Genomic DNA, 24,862 nt, shown 5'->3' on the forward strand with positions numbered 1-24,862 from the left:
TTTGCTTAAATATAGGTGCTTTAAAAGGAAACTTTAATATCTACCAGCCCATCTCCAAAAAATTTGGGATGCTGTGTTAATGAAAAAAACACACAGTGCAATAATGTGTAAATCATTTATCCCAATATTTAACTGAAAATAGTACAAAGACAACATATCAAATGTTAAAACTAAAAAATATAACGTTTTGAAAAAATACGTGCCCATTTAGAATTTGATGCCAGCAACAGTCGGGGGCCATAAGCCCTTCTTATGTCGCTTATACCATGAACCGGCCCTGCTCATTAGTTACATCTAATTAGTTACGCAAGGAGAAACATTAGTTAATCATTAGTTACATCTAATGAGCAATATGGCACACCAATATAGCAGTCATTTTTACCTTCAGTGTGGTACAAACTCTGAAGGGAGCAAAATTAAAAAAAACTCTGAAGGGAGTTCCGTATGACTGTGACAACTGCAGTGAAGTGGGACTTGACAAGCACATCACACCAGCACACAGATGCCTGCCACCTGTTTAGGGTAAGAGGCCTTATTAAAGGAACCCAGGCATTTTGTATACTGCTGGGGGGAAAAGTTTTCTTGGTAGATTACTTTCTGTTATACAATAAGGTCTTCTTGCGCTGAAACCGTTATGGGCGTCACAGCTCCCATTCAGTTCCCAAGGGGAGCTGTGCATCCACCTTTCTACAGACTCTGCTGGACAGGCCTGCTCTGTCTGTTAGATTGATTTGAAGTCATATCTAGTAAGTGGGCTACAGACAGAGGCTGCTGAGGATGCTGATAAATGTGATTTTCTCTGTCTGGCTCTGCCACTGGCTGAGCCTACTTTGCAACTGAAATTATGTGAACTAGTGAAACCGTCCAGGGCTTATGTTTGGCTCTGGGCTGGAATCTTTATCTAGGGCCATAGCCCGGTTATATTCATTTACTAGAATTCCCCTGGTCCAGCTACCCGCACCTGCTGCCAAACCAAGATGGATTACTTCAGGTGCATGAATTGGTTGGTTTGTGACTTTGGGAAGTGATATGTCCTAGTTCAGTAACAGGTGTGGACGGCCGGGGGTGGCAGGCCTCCCATCTCCACGTAAGCCAGATTGTGATTATGTCAAGGAGCAGAGTCCAGCACCTGCAGGGAATGACAGCCTTCAACTCTGTGGCATCCTCCTGCTGCCACTCATACTTGTGTGTGATGGTGTCAATAATTTGCCTGAAGAGCCCAGCTACATTGACAGGAGCATTGACCAGTACCTACTTCTCCCTTACATCTGATATTTTGGTTTAGTTTAGCCAGAAATGGCTGCGACACCATCGGGAACACAATGTTTCTCCCTGCGTCTTGTGAAGGATGAAGCCAAGCATGTGATCAGGCCAAGGCAGACTTAGTTACTGGCAATGCCCAAGACTAAAAACTCCCTGGGATACAGAGATCCTTGAGTCATTGTCACCATCACTCTCCTTTAATAAGCCAACGGTATTGAGGACACTCCCATCCTTTGCCGACACAGTGAATAAAAACAAAACGTAAGGTGAATAAAAACATTGTGAGAAATTCACCTGTATTCCCACTCAAAGGTCTCTGAACCTGTTTTTGTGTGATTTCCAGTTGATCACTTGAAATAATTACCTAAGAATTCCAGACACAATCTGATCATTTAATTGTATTTTCATTTGAATCCCCATTAGCTCCCGATGAACCATTACTCTTCTTGGGAGCTACCCAACACAGCGAATGTGATAAATAACAAAATGATGGTAAGGGGAAAAAAACTTGTTTGTGTCTCTTCAGTTATTTTAATAGCTAGCTAGCATTACAGCGGCTGTTAGCTGAATGCCTATATAGCTAGCTAACTAACTAGACAGTTTGGTTCTAAATCAAATTAAATCCAATGGTTTATCCTTTGGCATTTCTTTTATCTATGATTTAAAAGTTAAAAATGAATGAAAATGACCCCATAATTCAAGTATTCAGCCACCCCTTAACAGCAGGGATTGCAGATTAAAGGGCACATTTTTTTATAGTGGTTGGAGCCATAAATGCTTTTAAATACACATGAATATGCATTTCTAATAACTTGTTATCTGGCTTGCTGGTATTGTGTAGATAAAGGTTAGGATAATAATTGTGTCCCTACATAATGTTGGAAGTTAGGTAAGTGTCAATCTTTGCTGTAAATATTAATAGGGGTGGTCACATCGCTCTCTCACAGACCATTCCTGAGGGATAATTATTGCTCCAAGGTGTCTCTCTTGCCCTATGTGCAATGGCTGATGTTTAAGACATGTCTCTTCATATTGCTTTAGGATGATTTCTGCTCTATTATTATCTATGTACTAGAGAACAGAGAGGAATATCAATTACTGAAAGTAAGTGTGATTTGTCCAGTGTCTCAGTATATCACAAAAATACCTAAATATGCATGAATTCTGAATACATAGTCCCATCTCATAAACTGGCTGGGGAAAATACTTAGTGCATATCATAAAACTACATTATTCCAACAGCACACATGATATATGTAAATACCTCAGATCAAAATACCAATTTGGAAGGTCCAGCTGAGCACTCAAATAAATCCCTCACATTTTGTACATGTCAAAATGTCACGTTTGCATTTTGGGGGAGACAAAAGGGTTCAATCCCTGGAGAGAGAGTGACCTGCAGGATGATTTCCATTGAGGCTGAATCTTTGTCCACGAAACCAGCCCTACGTGTTACATATGCTTCCCTTTACCCTCTGCTGTACCGAATGTAATTTCCTATTCCTTTTTTGACAGTTCTGACCAGGCTGTACTTACCGTTTGTGGAAGGTCAGTGGTATAAACAGAAAATGATACAGGGACAAGCCGGCTGCCCTGTGATACGCCACAGTCAATGGGATTTGCATTAGCAGGACTTCTGTTAAAGCTGCTTTATTGGATGGATAACTCTCTATTCTCTAATCTACTAAATGGCGTAGGATGTAGAGTCAATCTGGACTTTTCTTCTGCAAAAGGTTATGATCAATGATATTCAGTGCTGCACTGGAGACTGACAAGACAGTTCCCACAATGTTCATATTATCCATTTATTTCAGCCAATCACCTGTCATTTGTGTCAGGACTGAGCCTGTTGAGTTCCTGTCTCTACACACATGTTGAAAGTCTGTTCATTTCTTATCTTTGCATTTGGTTTATTCAATAACTGGAAGTCAGGCTAGTTTCCTAGTTAATTTCACTAGCAAAAGCATTTTTGTCTTCAGCCATCTTCCCACCAGTAATTCAGCCACCTTTGGAAACAAAAAACACAATATTGACTTCTATGCTGTACATTTCCCTTGACGTTTATAGATCAACATGTCTTTGCTTTGAAGTGGCCTACCTTGTGTATTTGTCATTCTTTTTAAATATAAAAAACAATTGGGTTGTAATTTTGCAATCCCCACTCTAACCACATTGTAGCCCAAACATCGGCTGCGAGAAAAGGCCTTGAAAAATGTGATTCGGGCCTGGATCAAATGTCTGCAGAGCAAGCAGCTGGCCTACACACTGCAGTTCTATTTGGTGGAGGTCACATGCCTTGATCAAGAGCACAATAGCAAGAGATGGCAGTGCTCTGGCATGAGAGAACAGCATCGTTCGAATTACCTTTTCTTGCACTATTAAGAGGTGCCACCAATTACATTTGCATTAAAGTAGTTTAAAATAGGTTCTTGTCCAGGAGAATTCGCTGGAAATTATTAGTCATGCAACTTTTTCATCCCTGGTCAAGCACAATCACCGATCCCAGATATGTCTTATGGCTGGATATAGGTGCCAAATACTGTAGCATAAAACAAAGAAATATCTACTGTAGCAACTCTATTAAACGCCCCAACAATGTCATTCAGATGGACAAGTGTAATAGATACATAACTAGGTCAAATGAAAAGAAAACATTAGCAATCGACCCCTGAACAACATCTACATATTAGGTAATATTAGAATTTTGATAAGGCAGGACATTAAAATACCAAGTAAAAACAACAATGTTTCAAGTGAGAGCAAAGTAATTTGACAGTGGCGGTCTATAACTTTGGCTTTCTTTTTAAATGGGGTTAAGAATACTGCAGTAAACTGCTGCCATCTACAGGACCGAAGTAAAACTGCAATACATACCCCTGATGGGTTAGTTTTCATTGTGCTATACATTACAATACTGTCTCTTTAATCTTCTCTTTTCTCTTCTTCTCTTCTTATCTGTTTCCTTTCTTTTACTGCATCTGTTCTGCCAAAGCAGAATCCTTCACTCCCGCAGCAACCACAGCAAAGAAGAACGAGGGAAAGAATGAGCGAACGTAGAGAGCTATCCTCGGGATGGGGGCGGTCAGCAGAACCTCTTTATTCTTCCTATTAACCGTTCGCACAATCTCATTGGCCAGATCGGCGGGGTGTACACCATCTGAGGAGAGGAAAAATAATGGCATACCATACAATTAAGGGAAGAGTTTTTTTGTACAGTGGGGAGAACAAGTCTTTGATAACCTGCAGATTTTGCAGGTTTTCCCACTTACAAAGCATGTAGAAGTTTGTAATTTTTTTTATCATAGGTACTCTTTAACTGTGAGTGACGGAATCGAAAACAAAAATCCAGAAAATCACATTGTATGATTTTTAAGTAATTCATTTCCATTTTATTGCATGACATAAGTATTTGATACATCAAAAAAGCTGAACTTAATATTTGGTACAGAAACCTTTGTTTGCAATTACAGAGATCATACGTTTCCTGGAGTTCTTGACCAGGTTTGCACACACTGCAGCAGGGATTTTGGCCCACTCCTCCATACAGACCTTCTCCAGATCCTTCAGGTTTCAGGGCTGTCGCTGGGCAATACAGACTTTTCTATTGGGTTCAAGTCTGGAGACTGGCTAGGCCACTCCAGGACCTTGAGAAGCTTCTTACGGAGCCACTCCCTAGTTGCCCTAGCTGTGTGTTGTCATGCTGGAAGACCCAGCCACGACCCATCTTCAATGCTCTTACTGAGGGAAGGAAGGAGGTTGTTGGCCAAGATCTCGCGATACATGGCCCCATCCATCCTCCCCTCAATACGGTGCAGTCGTCCTGTCCCCTTTGCAGAAAAGCATCCCCAAAGAATGATGTTTCCACCTCCATGCTGTTGGTGTTCTTGGGGTTGTACTCATCCTTCTTCCTCCAAACACGGCGAGTGGAGTTTAGACCAAAAAGCTCTATTTTTGTCTCATCAGACCACATGACCTTCTTCCATTCCTCCTCTGGATCATCCAGATGGTCATTGGCAAACTTCAGACAGGCCTGGACATGCGCTGGCTTGAGCAGGGGGACCTTGCGTGCACTGCAGGATTTTAATCCATGACGGCGTAGTGTGTTACTAATAGTTTTCTTTGAGACTGTGGTCCCAGCTCTCTTCAGGTCATTGACCAGGTCCTGCCATGTAGTTCTGGGCTGATCCCTCACCTTCCTCATGATCATTGATGCCCCACGAGGTGAGATCTTGCATGGAGCCCCAGACCGAGGGAGATTGACCGTCATCTTGAACTTCTTCCATTTTCTAATAATTGCGCCAAGAGTGCCAAGCTGCTTGCCTATTGTCCTGTCCTGTAGCCCATCCCAGCCTTGTGCAGGTCTACAATTTTATCCCTCCCGCAGGTCTACAATTTTATCCCTCCCGCAGGTCTACAATTTTATTGTAGCTCTCTGGTCTTGGCCATTGTGGAGAGGTTGGAGTCTGTTTGATTGAGTGTGTGGACAGGTGTCTTTTATACAGGTAACGAGTTCAAACAGGTGCAGTTCATACAGGTAATGAGTGGAGAAAAGAAGGGCTTCTTAAAGAAAAACTAACAGGTCTGTGGGAGCCGGAATTCTTACTGGTTGGTAGGAGATCAAATACTTATGTCATGCAATAAAATGCTAATTAATTATTTAAAAATCATACAATGTGATTTTCTGTTTCCGTCTCTCACAGTTGAAGTGTACATATGATAAAAATTACAGACCTCTACATGCTTTGTAAGTAGGAAAACCTGCAAAATCGGCAGTGTATCAAATACTTGTTCTCCCCACTATACGTGTGTGTGTGTCTGTACATTATAACCTAATGATTTTACCTTCAAAACGAACAATTGAGTCTAATGATTGCCTCTCTAAACAATTATGGCCCAAGTCAATGAATGTGTCCAGGAAGTCCGGTATGCCTGTGTGTCTACTCATTCGGCCATGCCCATTAAATGTTTGCATGTGTTGCCAGATACTAGACAGAGGGAGCTGTGTGGGTGCCGTGCGTGCGTGTTTGCGTGTGTGCGTGTGTACTCACATGTGCGCAAGCCCTTCTGAGGCTGAGTAGGGGTGGTTGAGGAGGCCTCTGCATTGATGAAAGTGTGGCTGATAGTGCTGACTAGTATCCCATACTCGTCCACCTCCGCTCGCAGGCAGTCAAAAAACGCCTGCACCGCATGTTTTGAAGCAGAGTCTAAAAAAGCGCACACATAATCAGAGCGCAATCACCCATGCTAATGCTCCTTCTATACAAGGCAGAAGACATACTGGGGTTAATCATCATTCGGTAGTACTTTTTGAAAGCGCAACAGGTTAACACAAAGAAAGTGTATTGAATGCAATAGGGGAATGTGTAATGAATCCTTACAGGAGGTTCTGAAGGGGACAGCTATTCTGCCCTGGATGCTGTTGACTAATAGAATGTGACCAGACCTCCTAGAGATCATAGCTGGAAGGACACCTGCAACAACATTAAATCAGTGAATAAATATCTGAATCACCTGCAACACAGATGTCAACAGACAACACCAAGCAAAAGTGTGTGACTGTATGTTCCTCCTCAGAGCAGTCCTACCTTTGGCCAGGGTGCTGGGTCCAAAGTAATTGATGTCCATGATGTTTCTGTCCAGCTCCAGTGAGATGGAGCGTACGGGGGCCTTCAGCTTCATGCTGCTGTTACAAACTAGCACGTCCACACAGCCATAGCACTCCACAACCTCATTCACCACCTCAGACATACTGTCCATGTCACTGAAGTCCAGCAGCACCAGTTTGGGAAGGAACGTCTAAGCAAAGAAAAGAGGGATGCCAAAACAAGGACATAGCGTATGACAGAGGGAAGGGCAGGAGAGTAACTTTAGTATGAAATACCATAACAATATCAGTGTGAAGGCCCAAAGACAAATACGTTTCTGGTTGAGCTTGAAAAAAAAGGATGATTAAACTGCTAACCATAATATTAGCCTCCGTTGACTAGCTTTCTTTTAGCCTGACAATCCAAATATTGTATGTCTTTGCTTATCCTCATATTGTCTCTTTCTAGTGTTGATTATGATTATATCTGTATTTTCTCCATGAACAACACTGCCATGTCCTATGCAGAACAGAGACCCAGAGGATAGTATGCTGTCACAGAGGATGTCCTGCCATTGTCTGTCACTGGAAGAGGAAGAAGGAAGGATGACAGAGAGTTTTTTGTCTCTATGATCCACTTCAACTGAAACTTCAGTATTGCTAAAGAATACCAATGAGTGCCTCTGTCAGTTACCCACCACTGTTGGGTCAGACCCGCTGGTCAGGCTGTCATACAGAGATTCCATCTTGTCCCAACTGGTTCCACACAAGATCAGCCTGGCACCACCCTTATGGAAGAGACGGGCACACTCTAAAGAGAGAAAAGTAGATGGATACTGATGGATTTATTTAATTGGGGTATTTACAGTTAGAAGATAGCTTGGGAATCACAGCATCTGACCAGTAACCAAATATTTGCTAGATTAAATTTCTAAGCTGTCATGGTAAAAAATGTGTTGTTCTGTCCTTGAAGTTACTCAGCCGTAATTGCCCCTCTAAATTGCATTGTATAACAGTGTCTACTGAATGATGGATAGGTAATCACATTATGACAGTGCCAACACATTCTGTTATCTATACAAACAAATGTTTCTGTGGAAGAAACTTTGTAGAGAAAGTGTAGAGAAAGGATTCACCAACTTGGACTTTTCATGAAATATCAATTTAAAAGGAATTCAATTAGGTTTTGTCATTGATCAACCAAAAACGGCCCAAAATGCAAATTGTTTGAACCTAATTACAAATATGAAACAGGAAATAATTTGTTAGAAATATGTTCCATCGTATTGTTTGAAGACTCAAAAAAGCCTTCAATATCTTAAACCTTAGGAAGACTTTTGCAGGGGAGTACCAAAGAATGATTACCAAACTGAAAAACTAAAATCATGTCGGAAAGAGCTGGCACACTTTCCAATTGGGGTATGCATGGATGTGCCACTACCTTTTCCAGCATAACTACAGAAGCTATGATGCAAGGTGCAACACATTACTTAAAAGGATGGCCATGTTAAAAATGTCTAGAAAATACATAAAAGAGCATCACATCTGATGGGGTTAATCAGTCACAGACTTTAGTTATTGCATGCAAAAGATATGTGACTTAATACTAGAACATCAGTGTTTAATCTGAACTTCATTTTAATCCAAACATCCCAAAACATTTAGGGCACGAATATAGGCTGTCATTTTTAAATGAAGAAAACAATATGTACACAAATACCCTCAGATTAAAGTTGACAATCTATACTTTCACCTCTTAGTAAGCCATTTCAAATCTAAAACATTTGTGTACATATCCAAAAGAAATGCCCACCTTGTCAAATAATTACAAAGAGTACATTTATGCAGACCAAATTTTCCCATTCGAAAATTTTACTGAGATAAAATAATTTACTCACCACTTCCCACTCCGGAAACAGCATCAGTGATGACTACCACCTTGTTCTTGACTGTGGACATGGACATGTACTGGAGGATCTCATTGTAGATGTAGTAGATGCCAGCAGCCACCACAATAAGCATGGGCAGCACCATCACAGATGGTAGCGCCATCTTCTGCAGCTAAGAGAGAGACCTATCAGTAAAATATGATCTTTGTTTTTAGGTCTGTGATGTAGTTTGTAATGCAGGCCTATATTGGTTTGTATTGCAGGCCTACATGTCCAATATTGTAAGTTTCAATCATTTTTGAATACAGGGGGTGGACAACATAACGGAAACTACACTCAACAAGATAGTTGCTCAATGTCCCAAATGCACAGCCTTGAAATTGGAAGTAGCCCTACTTTGACCCAGTCTCAACAAAAACTGTACGTTTTGAGCTTCACAAAGCTGTCGTCTATGTCAGGGCTGCCATCCGAAAACCCCTTGTATTCGCTGCCAATGCAAAAAGACGCATAACTTGGTGTAAGGAGCACAGAACCTGGACCCAAATAGGGGCCGATGAGTCATCTTTCACCCTATTTCCTACATCGGATGGGTTAACATCCTTCATCCCTCAAAGAACTGGAGAAATTCCTTCTCAAAGAACTGGAGAAATTCCTTCTCAAAGAATTGGAGGCATTCCTTCTCAAAGAATTGGAGGCATTTCTTCTCAAAAAACTGGAGGCATTCCTTCTCAAAGACCTGGAGGCATTCCTTCTCAAAGAACTGGAGGCATTCCTTCTCAAAGAACTGGAGGCATTCCTTCTCAAAGAACTGGAGGCATTCCTTCTCAAAGAACTGGAGGCATTCCTTCTCAAAGAACTGGAGGCATTCCTTCTCAAAGAACTGGAGGCATTCCTTCTCAAAGAACTGGAGGCATTCCTTCTCAAAGAACTGGAGGCATTCCTTCTCAAAGAACAGGAGGCATTCCTTCTCAAAGAATGGTGCAATATCCCACTACACACAGTTCAGGATGACAGCATTCTAAGAAGAATTAGAGCTGTTCTAAAGGTGAAAGATGGCCTTACTCTTATTAGGTCCTGGATATTATTATATTGTTAACCGTTTTTCTTATTTTGTTCACATATTTTATACATATATTTTATTCACATAATGTTGTAAAATGTCAATACAAAGTCTGTAATTAATTATTTACACATGAGAAATTAACCTTGGGTTATGTTAGAATGCTGTAATTTCCCAGATCACCACAGTAAAACAGTCAACTACTACGACTCTTAACAGTCAACTAAGTCCTCCTGGATAAGTGTCTGCTAAATGACTTATATGCAAATATAATATAAGTATAACTCTAAACCCTTCCTGAGGAATGCTAAGTCTTTTTCCAAACCAACCCCTTGTCTATTCCTTGTTTGTTTCAGCCTCCAGGCACAGTTTTCAGCCTTTGGTTTGAATTAATTGCATAGAAATATAATGAACATGATGAGACAAATCATGAAATCCTATCAGAAATCCTGATAAATAATTTTACAACAACTAGATCCATTACGCACAGTCCATGTACAGAGGGTCTGATAACAATTGCTAAATATACTCTGGGCCAGACCAAGCAGCCTGCCGCCATGCAAAGCTTTGCACTGCATCACCTCCAGGATAGTCACTGGATACCCCAAGGGCACAAATAGGGACGTAAATATAGCCTACTGAAAATATAGCCTACAAAGTACGACCTTACTTGTTTATACATAAGAAAAATAACTCATCAATTCTCATAAAAAATATATATATTTCTGCTCTATCCAGGATCCACAAGCACAGCAGAAGCCCTGATTTACACTTGACCTGGGGACCTGCGTGGTTATCAGGTTAACACAAAGATGGCCACAGCAAATACACACACACCTGTAATCTGGATTAATTTAAGATCACTTACAAGGTGCACAAGGAGTTAATCCTCTGTTGTTTTCCGGGTTGGTTAGGTAACAGGGGATTTACCCCTTCTCTAGCCACCTCTCTATTCCTCTAACCTGCTATCCCTCCGTCCATTCACACAACTCCCCCTCTGTATGTGTCATGGAGACCCACGGCTGAAGTCTGGGACCAGAGTGCTTAGAATAGCATGTGGCTGACTCAACTGTTAATACTCCTATGTGGTAGCTCAGGCATGCCAACTTGTTGCCAAATTGATGGGGACAAATGGTGTGGGTAGTTGTTCCCCCCTTCCATATACTTAAAATAGGACCCTGACTGTGGCAAAGCCTCGGATTAACATAACATTAGCAAAGACAAAAAACGGAGCAAATGTCAACCATTATCACTGTGTTGTCATTCATTGTTAGGTTAGAATTAGATTCAATAAAGTTACCGACAGTGGGTGAGGAATGTCTACCCTCTGCTTAGTCTTCATATTTTTTCTGCCTTTTCTTTCCTTGAAATTCAATCTCAAAAGGGAATACATTCAAAAATATACTACAAATCTACACAACCCATTCTAAATATTTTACCTTATTCATTTTTAAAACATTAAAGAGATTATTTTTATGACACACCACTTGTGTCTAGGTATTCAGAGGATTGAGGACGTTTATTTTCTTTCATTTTTAGAAGGGCACTAGTCAGAGGGCCACCAAGCAGCCTATGGCATCTCTAATGGAGTCAGTCTGCATTGGCTGAGCTGGGAGACACTATGCATGCTGCAACCATACAGCATTGGTAGTTCACAAAAGTGGGCCTTACGGGAGAATGGCAAGAAGAAAACAACGCACATCAAATATTGGCAAAAATTTGACAGAAGACATTTGGGATACTCTTTGACCAAGTGGAGGAGATTATTTGGTCTGATGAGACCAAAAGAAAGTTTTTTTTGGCCTGAGTGCTAAGCACTGTTTAGCAAGTACAGGGAAATCCTGGAAGAAAACCTGTTGAAGTCTGCTAGAGACCTGGGACTTGGGAGAAGATTAATCTTCAAGCAGCACAATGTCTCCATACAGCCAGAGCCACACAGGAGTGACTTAAAAACGAGAAGATCAATGTCCTGGATTGGTCCCACCAAAGCCCTGGTCTCAGTTGAATTGAGAATATGTGGGAAGAGTTGAAAGTTGTTGTTAACCAAAGGTCTCCATACAAGTTGACAGAGCTAGAGAAATCTTGCAAAGAGGAATGGGTAGAAGTTGCTGAATCCAGATGCACAAAGTTGGTAGAGACTTATCCAAATAGACCCATGGCATAATTGCTGCAAAGGGTGCCTCTACCAACTATTGACTAAAGGGGGTGAATACCTCCACAATCAATGATTTTCTGTTTAGTATTTGTAATTAATTCAGAACAACATGCATACTTTATTGATCACTGAATAATTATTTATTAAAAAAATGTTTTAAATCCAAGTTTGGTTTGTCACCATCAGCTCTTTGGGATTGGCTTGTCAAATCGCGTCTCAGCTCATCGCCCTCTACAGTGCCTTACTAGTATGGCACTTTTTCACCCTTTCCAGTTTTTCGATTGAATGCATTTGAGGGAATATGCATTCTAACACATTCATGAACAGACCTTCAAGGTCTTTACTGGTCAGCGCTGATAGCATTTCAATCTCTAACGTCCCTCGCTTTTCACGCTGTTCGTTATTTCATGTGAACAGTTCTTTCAGGACAGAGCTACGGTACTTGTAGTCTTTGAGAGATTAGGTAAAGCTCGCCTATTTTTATATATCTGCTGCTAAACCTCCTTCACCTTTCACATTTCTTTCCTCGTTCACGATTTGACTGATTAGGTAGATCACAGAGTTCAATAATAGCCTTCCATCGAGGATACTCGTGTATCCTTCCACACTAGAGTAAAAAAAAATGCCACACTCTAATAAACTGATAAACGGACAAGGGCGAGTATCTAACTCTGAGATATATAACTTGAGCTTTGTAATAATGTGTACTTGTGGGATTGGGATATAATGTAGTTTTAGGTCAATAATAAGCACCTTTTAGACAACTGCAATGATCAGTAAGAAACAGTTGGTATTTTCATGCAAAATTGTGAATTTTAGGAAGAGATTCTTAAATAGATGAGAAAGCAATCTCGTTCGTGAATTTGGAGTAAGGCATACTACCGACCAATCACATACTTGTTGCCCTGCTGCATCACACAGTTGTCCTAATCGTAGGACAAACTGATAAACTACAATATCTATTCAAATATGTAATTGTACGTTTACACGAACATTCAGTACTACAAATAACAACTTAGATATCTAAAATATTTATTCATATTTTGTGTATTCGTGTAATTCGTTCTAATGTTAAGTGTCGAGCTACGGCTCAATCTCTTCCTATTTGCATAGTCCTTGAAGGAGTACACGCCTTTCCTCGGATTTGCCCAGAATGCCGCGTGGCGCACTTGACAACCGCTGTCAACATACGTTTACAATTTAACATTTGTTTCCTACCTCCAGTTTTTATCGTCTCGAATACTGCCCATGGGATTTCGCGACGATTAGTTTATCAACCCGTTGACGCAACATAACAAAATTAACACGATTGGTCGATTGTTTGCTGGTACATATTTCTCCATTAATCACGAGATAACAATTAAAAACAGAGACGAATCGAGATGAAAAACTCTCTCATGAATAACTCCCTCATGAATAACTACCTCAATAATGTGTCAACATTAAGCAGTTTCTTAAACATTAATTTAATATTTGTTTAGTATGGGAGTCAGTCAGCTGCAAATTTAGTGAAAATGGGGAGAGAGAGGGAGTGAGAGAGAAATTAGAGACAATCTTAGTATAGTCGAGGCTAGGATAGCGTCTTGTTGCACTGACTAGATAAAGTTAGGACACCAGACTTGTCATATCGTAGATCCAACGAATAGTAATTGTACTCTATTTGTCTCTGCTTTTTCTCTCCTTATTTTACTTCCTCTATCTCTCTCACTCTTTGAGGTGAAGATACCTATCCAAGCACTATGAGAGTAAAGTTAATTTAAATATTGTAATACAGTGCAGCATGATTTGACTAACGACTGAATACATTTATAATTATTATTATTGATCTGTATGTAGAGAGATAATAATGCACTGTGTCATTACATGCACATCGGAAATCCGGAAGTTTACATTTCGAAGTCTCAGTGTAAGAACCGGTGAGAATTGACCAATGAAAGCGTCAGCTAACTGACACATGGTTGGTACTAATGGGCGTTTCATGATATCAAGGAACCCCCATATACAGCAACCACCCCGAATTGCGATTTGCATTTATGCCGTATTGTTGAGATAGCGTTGTAGACCAACTGTCGCGAGATGCCATGAAATTCCAGCATCAAATCTGCGAGCTCGCGAAAGATTTCTCCCGAAAAAAGGAAGAAATTAAGTCCAGGGTCGCAGGTAGCTGAGCTATCTAGTTAGTTATGGAAACGAAATCCATAATCTGGTTTATGCTTTAATAATTTGGCAAGAGGCAATTCTTTCGAGTATGTGTCAGCAGAGTGAATTACTCAGAATATTTGTATTCTGAACCCATTCAACTTTAGGCTTAGCTAAAGAACAAGGATAGAGTATTCCATTAGCTAACTAGCTTCTTGCTAACATTGGCTAACTAGCTAGCCAGCGATGAAGCAGTGGTGGTAAACTTTGCAAAGAGCAACTGCTAGGATTGTATATAGTTAGCTCTTGCTAGCCAGCTACCTCCTCTTCTGCGATTTCTTCAGATGCATGTAGCTACTGTAGTTCATCACCCGATGGAAGCTGTCGCACTGGGACTCGAGGCTGCTAACACTGTGCATTTTTTAAATTTGGGGTTTACACAATAACCTTATTACACAAAACTAGCTACTATAAATCGCTTGCTCATTCGGCTTTGTGGATACAGGCCATGGACTGAATAACGCACAAGAATGGTGCCTAGGTAGCTTGATGGCTAGCAGTCATAGCTGTATTTGAAAATATAAATTGGGTATAACAAAAAATTGAAAGCTTGAATTTCGATTGCTTTAGTCAAGAAAATACATTTGTAACATGCATTTGTAATAGGTAGTTATTTAGATTATAATGTATTGTTGGATAGCTGGGCCCTTGTTCCTAATTGGATAAAAGAAACGCAAAGAAAACAACGGGATTATCGACTCTAGTCAATTTTTTAAACAATTTTATTTTTTTCGTGAACGGAGACTAAATACAATGTCTACAGCGAAAGAAAACCCTTGCAGAAAATTCCAGGCAAACATTTTTAATAAAAGTAAATGTCAGAACTGCTTCAAACCTCGGGAGTTGCATCTCTTGACCGATCAAGATCTGAATCAGGTAAATAATCTTACAGCATTTTTTGGCAATTTTGTAATATTTGATTGTAACGTAATCTATTTTCAAAATCTGTCTGCAGTGTAACCATTTGTGAATCTATAAATGGCGGATGCTTTCAGTTGTAACAGTCTAATATATTCATTATTTTGACTAACTAAGCAGTCAAACCTCCAATGAAAGACAAGTTAGCATTTTAAGTTCCTATGATGTTACCATTTAGGTTGTTGTATAACAGAACTCCGAGGCATTCAGAAACCGACACATTTTTTTGGGTTTCAGCAGTTCACTAGTGGAACCCTATTGTGTTTGTTCCGGCTCGTTATTGTATGTATTGTGTTGTCTACTTTGCCATTCCGTTCTATTGGTTAATTGGGCATTAGAGGATCAAGTAACATTTTACTCTGCTGTAGTAGGTGTTTGTAAGAAAGAGTTCCTACTGAATACGGTCTTTAGCTAAAGCTGTTTATCGTTTGCTTCAGTCCAACCGTAAACTAAGGTTGGGTTATAATGAGAACACTTGAAAATAACACCACCTACTCAAAATGATGTATCACCTGACTCATCATTGGGCTTTGTGTAGTTAGGAGACATTTCCGTGAAGCCTCCAAATGTCAAGTCCCGTAGGGATGGAACCGGCAAACAGGGTCACCAACTGACTTCAATAACTGGCCACAAACGATAACTGCAATGATCCATGGGATCTTTACACAGATCCCATAATTTTGTAGTTTCCTTTTCCGTGTTGAAACTTGTGAAAGGGGGCTGGAAGAATGACCTGCAGAGGTTCTGAAAGGGACTACAGCAATGTTTGTTTTCTCTATGTGTCACAGAGAACTTTCCTCATATTTCCTATTTCCTATTCATGGAATCTTTGCAGCCCCACTGCAATGTTTTTCCACAAAACTGAAAATAAGAAGCTCTATATAGATTTTACTACAAAACAAGCATTTTCCCACTTGACATTGTTTGTGAAACACAAATTAAAGTGATTTTAAAATATCAGTTACAATATCAACAGGACACAATTGCACCAGCACTAAAGCTGTACCACAACTCCATTCTTCTCATCCCTGCCTACAATCAAAGATTAAATGGTCAGCACCAGTGGTCCTATAAAGTGTTTGTCTCTGCAACCATGCTGTGTTTACTGAGGTCTCCAGGGTTAATATCAGTGACTTAATGGAATCAGTTAGTTGGTTTATCAAGAATCACAATGTGGATGAGCCTTGCCGGCCACTGAACAGGGCAACAATGGTCATTGCCCCCCCCCCCCCCCTTACCGAGTCGGTTATCATTTTAGGTTCTTCACCCTTTCCAGTATTATCATGTGCCTGTATGACCATGCAAATTGTCAACATCCAGTAACACTCCTCATGAAGTGTGTTCTTTAGAGAGCGATCTAGTAACACCTAACCCACATCAGACCTGGCACTATTACATGTATCATTCTGCTCCAACAGTCACTCCTGTGCACAGCTCTATGCCACATGGACAAGAGGAATAGTTATGTGATAATGCTGTGTGAAAACAGTTTTCAACACCAAAAAGCCATCAAAGCTTGTCAGGAACATGGGAGAATGGCTGGGCCTAATCCTGCGCTACTAGATCCTTTAATTCCTTATTGACCAACCCTGGGTGGTGAAGTTGGGTGACATCACTTTAACCCCATCTTAACCTCAACATGGGGGTCTCCCAAAGAGTGTGATCAGCCTCCTCCTGAACTCACTCTTTACCAGTGCCTGCAAGGCCATGTGCATTACAAGCTCAAGCATAAAGTTTTCATCACTATTTAATGAAACAAAAAAGTTAGCTAATGGCAATTCTCTAACCTAATGTTACGTAACTGCAATGAATGACAATGGAAGTTTTTAATTTTTTTTAATTACAAGGCAAACTTTTATTATATGTTACATCCCGTTAGCAATAAATGCTATGCTGCCTAGTTTCCTAAAATCCACAAAATTACAATCTGGTTTGCTTGTTTGCCTAAGAATCCCTAAACTATGAAACAACATATTATGATTCATGCAATGTCAAAATCTCATATAACGGTAGCAAGCACAGCTAGTTGGTTCATGTTAGCCGTCAAGGCTGGCCATGCCCTTTTGCACTCTAGCGGCTCCTTATGGTAGTTGGGCACCTGCAAGCTCCATGGTTGTTAGCCGGTAAATGTATGTGTAGGTGCTGAAGTGTACATCAGGGTTTATCAAGAAGTGTGGTAAGAAACAGAACGAATGCTGAAATGAGTTTTGGAGGACAGGTCATGATCTTCAGCACTTTCAAGCGTACCTTGATTTGCTGTAATGAGGCAATTCCACAAGCATGAACTTAACAAAAACTGGGTAAAAAGATTTTTCAGGCTGCTTCATCCCATTTTCCTGCAATTGTACCACCCTCAAATGTATGATTTTTTTTTTAGTGGATGGTGAGGCGAGCCCAACCATAGTTGACATGCTACCACTCCCCAGTACATTTGCTCCATATGTTGCTGTGTAAATGCCGCAAAGACCTGAACCATTAACCTCTGCAACCATAGCCATGGCCTGCTTGCACTACCATCTAACAGATGCAGAGGTTCAGGATCATTATACACGGGACAGAGACACTGAAATTAATGTCTACCGATAATACCCCATAATGACAAAAATATAACCTCTTAATAAACTTGTGCCAATTTATTGAAAACAGAAAATGGAAATATCTAATTTACTTAAGTGTTCAGACCCTTTATTGTGCAAGCTTCTTTGGTCTCTTTTGCTGAGAAGCTTCCCATAAGCATGGTGCTCCCACCACTGTGCTTCATTCAGTGCTTTGCTTTCAGGCCTAATAGATCAGACCAGATAACCTTTTTCTTCATTTTCTGTCCTTCAGTCATGTCATGCCTTTTACTCAGAAGTGGGTTCCATCTAGCAGATCTACCATGAAGCCCTGATTTTGATCTTCCATCTTGGCAGAAAGCATCTGAAACTCTGACCTCCTTTTTGTGTTCTAGGTCTCCTCTTTGACCAAGGGCTTTCTTGCCAGATTAATTAGTTTGGCCAGACAGCCAGCTGTACAAAGATTCTTGGTAGTTCCAAACCTTTTCCATTTCAGAATGGAGCCTACTGTTCTTGGGAACTTAAAGTGCTTTAGCAATAAATGTTTCTTCACTACTGTTCAAAATTTGTGGTCACTCAGAAATGTCCTTGTCGTCCATGAAAACCTGTGTGAAATGAGTTTGAATAGGAAGTACAACAAAATAAATAGGAAATATTGTCATTGACAAGGTTAGAAATAAGGTTTTTTATTTAAATGAAAATGGTGTCCTGCAAACTTTGCTTTGGTCTCTTGTGTGAAGGGAATAGTATGCAGCGTTGTAGAAGATATTCAATTTCTTGGCAATTTCTTATATGGAATAGCCTTCATTTCTCAGAACAAGTATAGACTGACCTGTTTCAAAAGTTATTTGTTTCTGGCCATTTGGAGCCTGTAATCGAACCCACAATTTCTGATGCTCCAGATACTCAAGAAGGCCAGTTTTATTGCGTCCATAATCAGCACAACAGTTTCATCTGTGCTAAAATGATTGCTACATTTTAAATGATTAACTTGGTTTAGCAAACACACCGTACCCCTGGAACACAAGACTGATTGTTGCTGATAATAGGCCTCTGTACGCCTATGTAGATACTCCATTAAAAATCAGCTGTGTCCAGCTACAATAGTCATATGCAACATTAGTGATGTCTACATGGTATTTCTGATCAATTTGATATTTTAATAGGCAAAACACTTTTCTTTGTGACCCCACAACTAATGGTTGTGCTTGTTCAATATCTATTTCTCAGAGGTGAATGGAGAGTTCCTAGGACTTCATGGCTTGGTTATTTTTCTGACATGCACTGATGTGTGGGACATTAAATAGACAGGTGTGTGCCTTTCAAAATCATGTCCAATCATGCCACAGGTGGACTCCAGTCAAGTTCTTGAGGCATCTCAAGGGTGCTTGAAGGCCAGAGGATGCATCAGAGAACAAGTTTGTTGTTGTCAAGGCATAAATTGGCATACTTCAGTTGGCACTCATTTAGAAAATGTTTTGTGTAGAAAATTATGGGGTATTGTGTGTAGATTGATTTAAAAGTATTTAATCAATTCTGAATGACTTTATAACGCTACAATATGTCAAGAAAGTGAAGAGATCTGAATACATCCCAAAAGCACTATATCCTCTGATTTTAAGGAGTATTTCAATGTAAATTTAATTTGTACTCATGTACGTTCTATTCAAGTTACTTATTTTAACCAATTGTGTTGTTTAGGAGACAATTTCCAAAACATTATAAACATTTGGTTGCACAACACTTCCAGCTAAAACTTGTTTTTTTCGTTTCTTTCCTTTATCTTAACTATAGTTAAATGTAATTTATTTTTAGGTCTATAAATTCACAATCTCTTCACTATCTGTATCTGTTTTCACTATCCTGTGCTGAACTCAGAGAGTAGATGTCACGGCAACTTGGTTTCCTACAGAATAAAGTACCGAACAAGAGTATCTTTTATTTTGTAGAACTATTCGATTTCTTCCTTTGTGTCTCTTTCTCTGAGATCGTTAACTGGTCTAAGTATCCTGAAATTGATACCATGCAACGAGGTCCAGATGGTCCCTTGAATACAGCGAATGAACAGCAACGTCAGCAAGCATCCTCTCCTCGAGTGTTTCTGTTTCTCTGCGTGTGTGTGTGTGTGTGTGGGTGGGTGGGCTGGCCTGCTAGTGATTACAGCAGTTTTAACCTCTTCAGACCTGGACTCTTGAGTCAGGACTAAAATCTTAAAGCCATTACTTCACTTCCTTAATCCCCATGAGTCTCAGCCCTGCTCACTCCCAGGACTGTTGTGACATCACCCGTGAATCCAGGGACACTTTTCCACTGCCCATATCCATTTAAATCATTGTGGACTGGGAAATGTAAATTACATTGAAAAACCTACTAACACATAATACTAGTGTCACAATATTGTATCGGGTTAAACAAGGGGTCAATTTGTGGGAATTACACAATATAAGTAACTTTTGTTACAAAAGCCAATGTTTATAATTTTTTTCTCAGTCTGAGTGCGTATGTGAGCTGCTCAACTCAATTACATTGCATATTGTCTGGTAGCCAAGATAGAAATACTCTTATGTTATTTTAGCTGGATCATGAAGTTAGCAAATTTGCAACACTCCTGTCTTGGTTTACAGCGTAAATACACTGGCACTTTACACACTAACGCAGGAGGTGATAAAACACTGGCACTTAACACGCTACCTCAAAAGGTGATGCCCCACCATTTTCATTTTTGTCTGTTTGCACTGTAAAAAAAAAGAGGATCTGTTATGAAAATCTGTCAACAATTCTTAAAACAATGGTAGTGTAAAAACACTAAGTGTCTTTGGAATATGTGGAAGCTGTAGTAAAATTGATGTGCAGAAATCATTGAAGTATGAACTGAGGTTCCTCTTCCATTAACTGGGCCTGTTGTTAGGAGATAAGGGCAAATTAGTTTCAATGGTTTTACCGTAAACCTAATAACCCAGTCAGGGTACTGTAAAGTCGGTGGCATCTTAATTCAGTTAAATTCCTGAATGGTTCCAAGAGACGCACTTTAGTCTCTCATGACTTCAAAAGTGTTATTTTGAAGTTGGACATAAAGGAAACAGTTGCTTGGCTAAAAATGTAATTTGATCAAACCTCCCTAATAAAAAAGGCTAAAATGAAAAATGAAGAAATCTAAATGAATGCAACATTAAAGGAAACATGCCAAGTCCTCATGGAAAATGTATCTGAGGGAAAGGGGAATTTCAAGGACTATGATTTAATATAAACAGTCTCTTTTTGGAGGATGAGTATCAAATATAAACATTCTCCTTGTTTTTAACTGCTTGGATGAGTGAAAGGTGGAGCTGATTCCTCTTATTACAGTTTGTCCAAAAAGGTCATTGATTTCCCAAAATTGTAGAACCTGCTACGTGTGCATTCCTGCAGCTCAGTGGTTTTATTGGTATAGTTGTTCATGTGATGGTTTGTGCTTTTTTTTCTTTTGAGAGAAGAGGAGGATTTTTTATTTTTTTTCTGGATCTAGGCCATCATTGAGCTACGCTGCTCCAAGGCATCAGAAAGGGGGATAAGGAGGAAGTGGGGGCCGAGAGTGAAGACAAGATCGATAGTGGGAGGCTGAGAGGATGGAGGGGGAGAGGGAAGACTCCGGGTCGGTAGTGAAAGGCTAGGAGTCGGGGGAGAGGGAAGACTCCGGGTCGATAGTGAGAAGCGGAGAGTAGGGGGAGTCGGAAGACTCCGGATCGATAATGGGTGTGAGGAAAAAAAGACTCCGGGAGATGGTGTAAAGCGGGAATCTGATGGAAGTACAGAGAGACTGAGATGGTTGATGGGGGGGGCGAGGGTTTGTGAAGGGAACACTCTGAGAAATTGTGGGATGCAGAGGGTATGGGGAGTTTGAAGAGAGGGGAAAGACCAAGAGCTCGTAAAAGGAAGTGCATGGTTGGGATTGCAACTGGAGCTGAGCTTCCCACACTCAGCAATGGAGCCCAGAGTTCTCAAATGTACATACAATGTTGATGTCCATTCCACATGGTCTAGAATCATGCATTTTTGATCCAAAAGTTCCCGTTCGTTTCTTAAATGACCAGTGCTCTGTAATGGGTGGATGTTGCTCCACTGTACATTTAAATGGACTTTCTAGCGTGGCTCTTAACTGGCTGGAGTGGGGGAGGGTCCAAAGGAAGCCTCGTCAGTCGTCCAGGCCGCCCTGGCCTGTTGAGCAGGAAATGGAGAGTTGACCTCACAGATGTTACGACTGTTTCTTTGGAGACTTGAGAGTTCAATGCGTTATTTTGCAATAATGGAACTTGAAAGACTGGATATGCATGTGCAGCAACTTGACCAGCCCGTTAGCAATGTCCAGAAGAATTCATATGTAAAGTTAGACTCTTTAAAGTTACTGTGGCTACACAAAGCTGAGTATTAACAGTAAGCTTGTAATATGCAGAGAATTTCATCTAGCTCACTGTCGACGTAACATTTCTCTGCCACTTACACCAATGTACACTGTATTTCCAAAAAATTCAAAATGACATTATCAAATGGCACGTATTACTGGCATAATCAATGAACGGTCATCAGATTTGTTTTCCACTGAAATTGTGTATCCTGCTACTACAGACCATTCATGCTGCAATGCTTGAAATGTAGCATCTAGTGTGCCTTTCACTTCTAGATGACAAAGCCGATCTGCTAGAGTATTCTTTCATACATATAATGTATCATAGTGTAAAGCCCTCTAAGAGAAGGCCTTTAAGGATGAAAGTTTTGGGTTTGAGCTGATGGGGGGAAGGGCATTGGAGGACCGCTGTTGAGGTAGTGAGGCCTGTGTGGAGGCTGTGTCACAGGAGGGCGGAAAATGCATGCGATTGGCCGCAGTCGCGGCGTCCGCTACTGCCTAACGTCTGTGCGACCGATAAAACAGTTGAAACTTTCAGAGGGGGAGGAAGAGTTCAAGGGTTTGAATCCTCTCCGGGCCTCCTGGCTCTCCAGCCCGCCAACATTGCTATGGGCTACAACCCAGCTGCTGCTCTGCTGTTCATCTCTTTCTTGGCCTTTCTGTCAGCTCGTCGGTCTCTTTCTCGCTCCAAGCTGTTACTTTAGCGCTGTCGGTCTCATTCTCTCTTTTAGTTGTCAAAGGGGGGAGGAATGGGCTTTATCGCTCCACTTACCTGTTTGACATCGGTTTATGTATTGTGGAATCCGAACAGTGAAGTTTGCCATTATAGTGTAATCATCAGTTTTGCAGTTGTTTGAGATGTAGTATAAGCCTACACTTTAGTGCTGTAGATATGAGCTAGCCCTAATCATTAGTGAAATCATAATTACTCCTGATATGCTAAACACTTTCATATCAGATTTCATACAACTAGGTCAGGACATGTTTTCCTTCACGATCGAGCCTTTTCAACTCTGCGCCAAAATACTTCTTGCAGCCACATACTAATGATTTTGAGCAAGGCAATGTTCTCATTCTACCACCTCAATCACCCGTCGCTTGTCACATTTCCAAAGGAACCAATTCATTTAGCTTTCTCTGTAGTCACATTAGTCACACAGTCTATACAAGGCTCCTAATCATTAGTGGGACATGCAGAGACAGGCTTACTAGTAACAGCAAGGCCACATACCCACACAGATTAATGATCATTCACCTTTATGATGGGTGCTGTGCCAGCTGAGACTCTTGATTTTAAGGAAGATAATTATGCCCTTTGGGATTTTTTTTCCTCCGTGTTTTGTTCCAAACTACTGTCTGTAAGATGAATGTACATTATTTTGATGGACAGGCTTGTGTACACGGAAAGCTTTATTCTAGGTTTGTGCATGTCATTTGAATGAAATATCATCAAATGTTGCTGCATACACCAACAGACTCACTTTTCTTTAACTTCAGAGGGTCTGTAGGAACATCTGGGCCCCCAAAAATGCTCTCTCCTTATCCACTTCTGTTTTTTCTCTTACCACTTTCCTTCTCCCCCAATTGTAATGATTGTCTAAAATGCTATAATCTCTGTTTTACAGGCTAAACCTATTTATGGCGGATGGCTGTGCTTGGCCCCTGAAGGAACAGACTTTGACAATCCCATGCAAAGATCGCGGGTAAGAGCACACAGAAGGCGTATGTGTGTCTGGTGTGTGCTCACTCTGAGTGGGGGGAAGGATTAGGCTGTGTTCGCTGTTCTACCATAACACTAATCACATGATAAACTCTACACAAACACCACTCCCCAGGCCCAAGAAACCCATAGTGAAAGGGAATGTGTGAACTTTGACCATTAGGAGGTTTGAATCTATTTAAAAATCTATTTGAGGAAAAGGTTGGCCAGGTTACTTTTAAATTGTATTCTGTTACGGTTACTAGTTAACCTGCACAAAATGATTTCCAGTAAAGACATTTTTAGATTAGCATAAAATGTGTCAAGGTAGTGTAATGGTCAAGAGCGTTGGGAATCAGTGAAAAGTGCTGCTTCTAATCCCTAATCCAACAAGGTGATGAACCCAGTCGTTCTCTCCCTGACCCTGGGTGTTAACTCTAAATGCTCCCAAATCATTGCTGTAATTAAGAATGTATACCTACCAGGTAAAATAAAGGTAAAATACATTTGGTTTCAGCTCAATAATAAAGCTCCCCTCCCTGTATAAATTGCATAAAGAATTGGTTTATGTGCTGTTTTTAACCGTTTGTAAAGCAGATGTTTAGTTCAATTGCTAACAGTTTCTTTCTTCTGACAGAAATGGCAGCGGAGGTTTTTTGTACTATACGAACATGGCTGCCTACGTTTTGCCCTGGACGAATCGGTAAGGAACTGTTGCCAGCCATGCTACTTCCACCTACCTAACTGGCCAACAACACTTTGTATCTCTCTGTATCTATAATCAAGTTGTATCACTGGCTCTCATGCCTTGTGATTTCACTCTAAGCCAAGGTGAAGTGTAGGATTTCATTTTATCCTTGTAAGAAGGGAAGTTAAGTTTGGAGGTCTATTTGTTATGGTGTGTAGTGCTGGTGTAATCAATGCTACCTGCCTGGGAAATAGATGAGTTGGCAGCCTTCTTATCTCTCTTACCTAGCCTAGAAACCACACTCACTCTACTGCATAGGTAACCTCACACTGAAGAGCCATGAAAATGAACATGGAGACAGAGGACATGAGAGGGGTTGAATAAGACGAATTGTTAAATCAAGAAACAGAGGACCATATCCTTAATGCTAATGTTGTCCCCTCTTTGTGTATGTGAGACATGGGTGACCAA

The 24,862-nt window shown here is 40.5% G+C and overlaps 2 protein-coding genes across 6 annotated transcripts in view; one reads left to right on the forward strand and one right to left on the reverse strand.

The window, feature by feature from the left end:
* Positions 1-3,049: 3,049 nt before the first annotated feature.
* Positions 3,050-10,837, reverse strand: dhrs7cb (dehydrogenase/reductase (SDR family) member 7Cb). Of its 3 annotated transcripts, none has more exons than XM_010865451.5 (7): positions 10,665-10,837; positions 8,746-8,921; positions 7,546-7,658; positions 6,849-7,059; positions 6,642-6,734; positions 6,312-6,467; positions 3,050-4,420 (listed from the first exon to the last, which is right to left on the reverse strand). In XM_010865451.5, exons 2-7 carry the CDS (start codon positions 8,897-8,899, stop codon positions 4,233-4,235), a joined length of 915 nt encoding a protein of 304 aa, XP_010863753.1. In that variant the 5' UTR covers positions 8,900-8,921; positions 10,665-10,837; the 3' UTR covers positions 3,050-4,232. The 3 variants fall into 3 exon arrangements, with proteins under 3 accessions (XP_010863753.1, XP_010863754.1, XP_010863751.1); XM_010865452.5 differs by having other exon boundaries at positions 8,746-8,902; positions 10,665-10,836; XM_010865449.5 differs by having other exon boundaries at positions 8,746-8,908; positions 10,665-10,836.
* A 3,153-nt stretch (positions 10,838-13,990) lies between these two features.
* The window catches only part of mprip (myosin phosphatase Rho interacting protein), a 45,734-nt gene continuing 34,862 nt past the window's right edge, over positions 13,991-24,862 (forward strand). For 2 of the 3 annotated variants that reach the window (XM_010865446.4, XM_010865445.4), the window contains exons 1-3: positions 13,991-15,026; positions 23,630-23,707; positions 24,341-24,406. In XM_010865446.4, coding sequence (XP_010863748.2) covers positions 14,904-15,026; positions 23,630-23,707; positions 24,341-24,406 — 267 coding nt within the window. In that variant the 5' untranslated portion in view covers positions 13,991-14,903. The remainder of the gene's footprint in view (positions 15,027-23,629; positions 23,708-24,340; positions 24,407-24,862) is intronic. The other variant, XM_010865448.4, reaches the window with a different exon arrangement.

This window comes from Esox lucius, chromosome 5 (genome assembly GCF_011004845.1).
Source record: "Esox lucius isolate fEsoLuc1 chromosome 5, fEsoLuc1.pri, whole genome shotgun sequence".
Taxonomy (NCBI): Eukaryota; Metazoa; Chordata; class Actinopteri; order Esociformes; family Esocidae; genus Esox; species Esox lucius.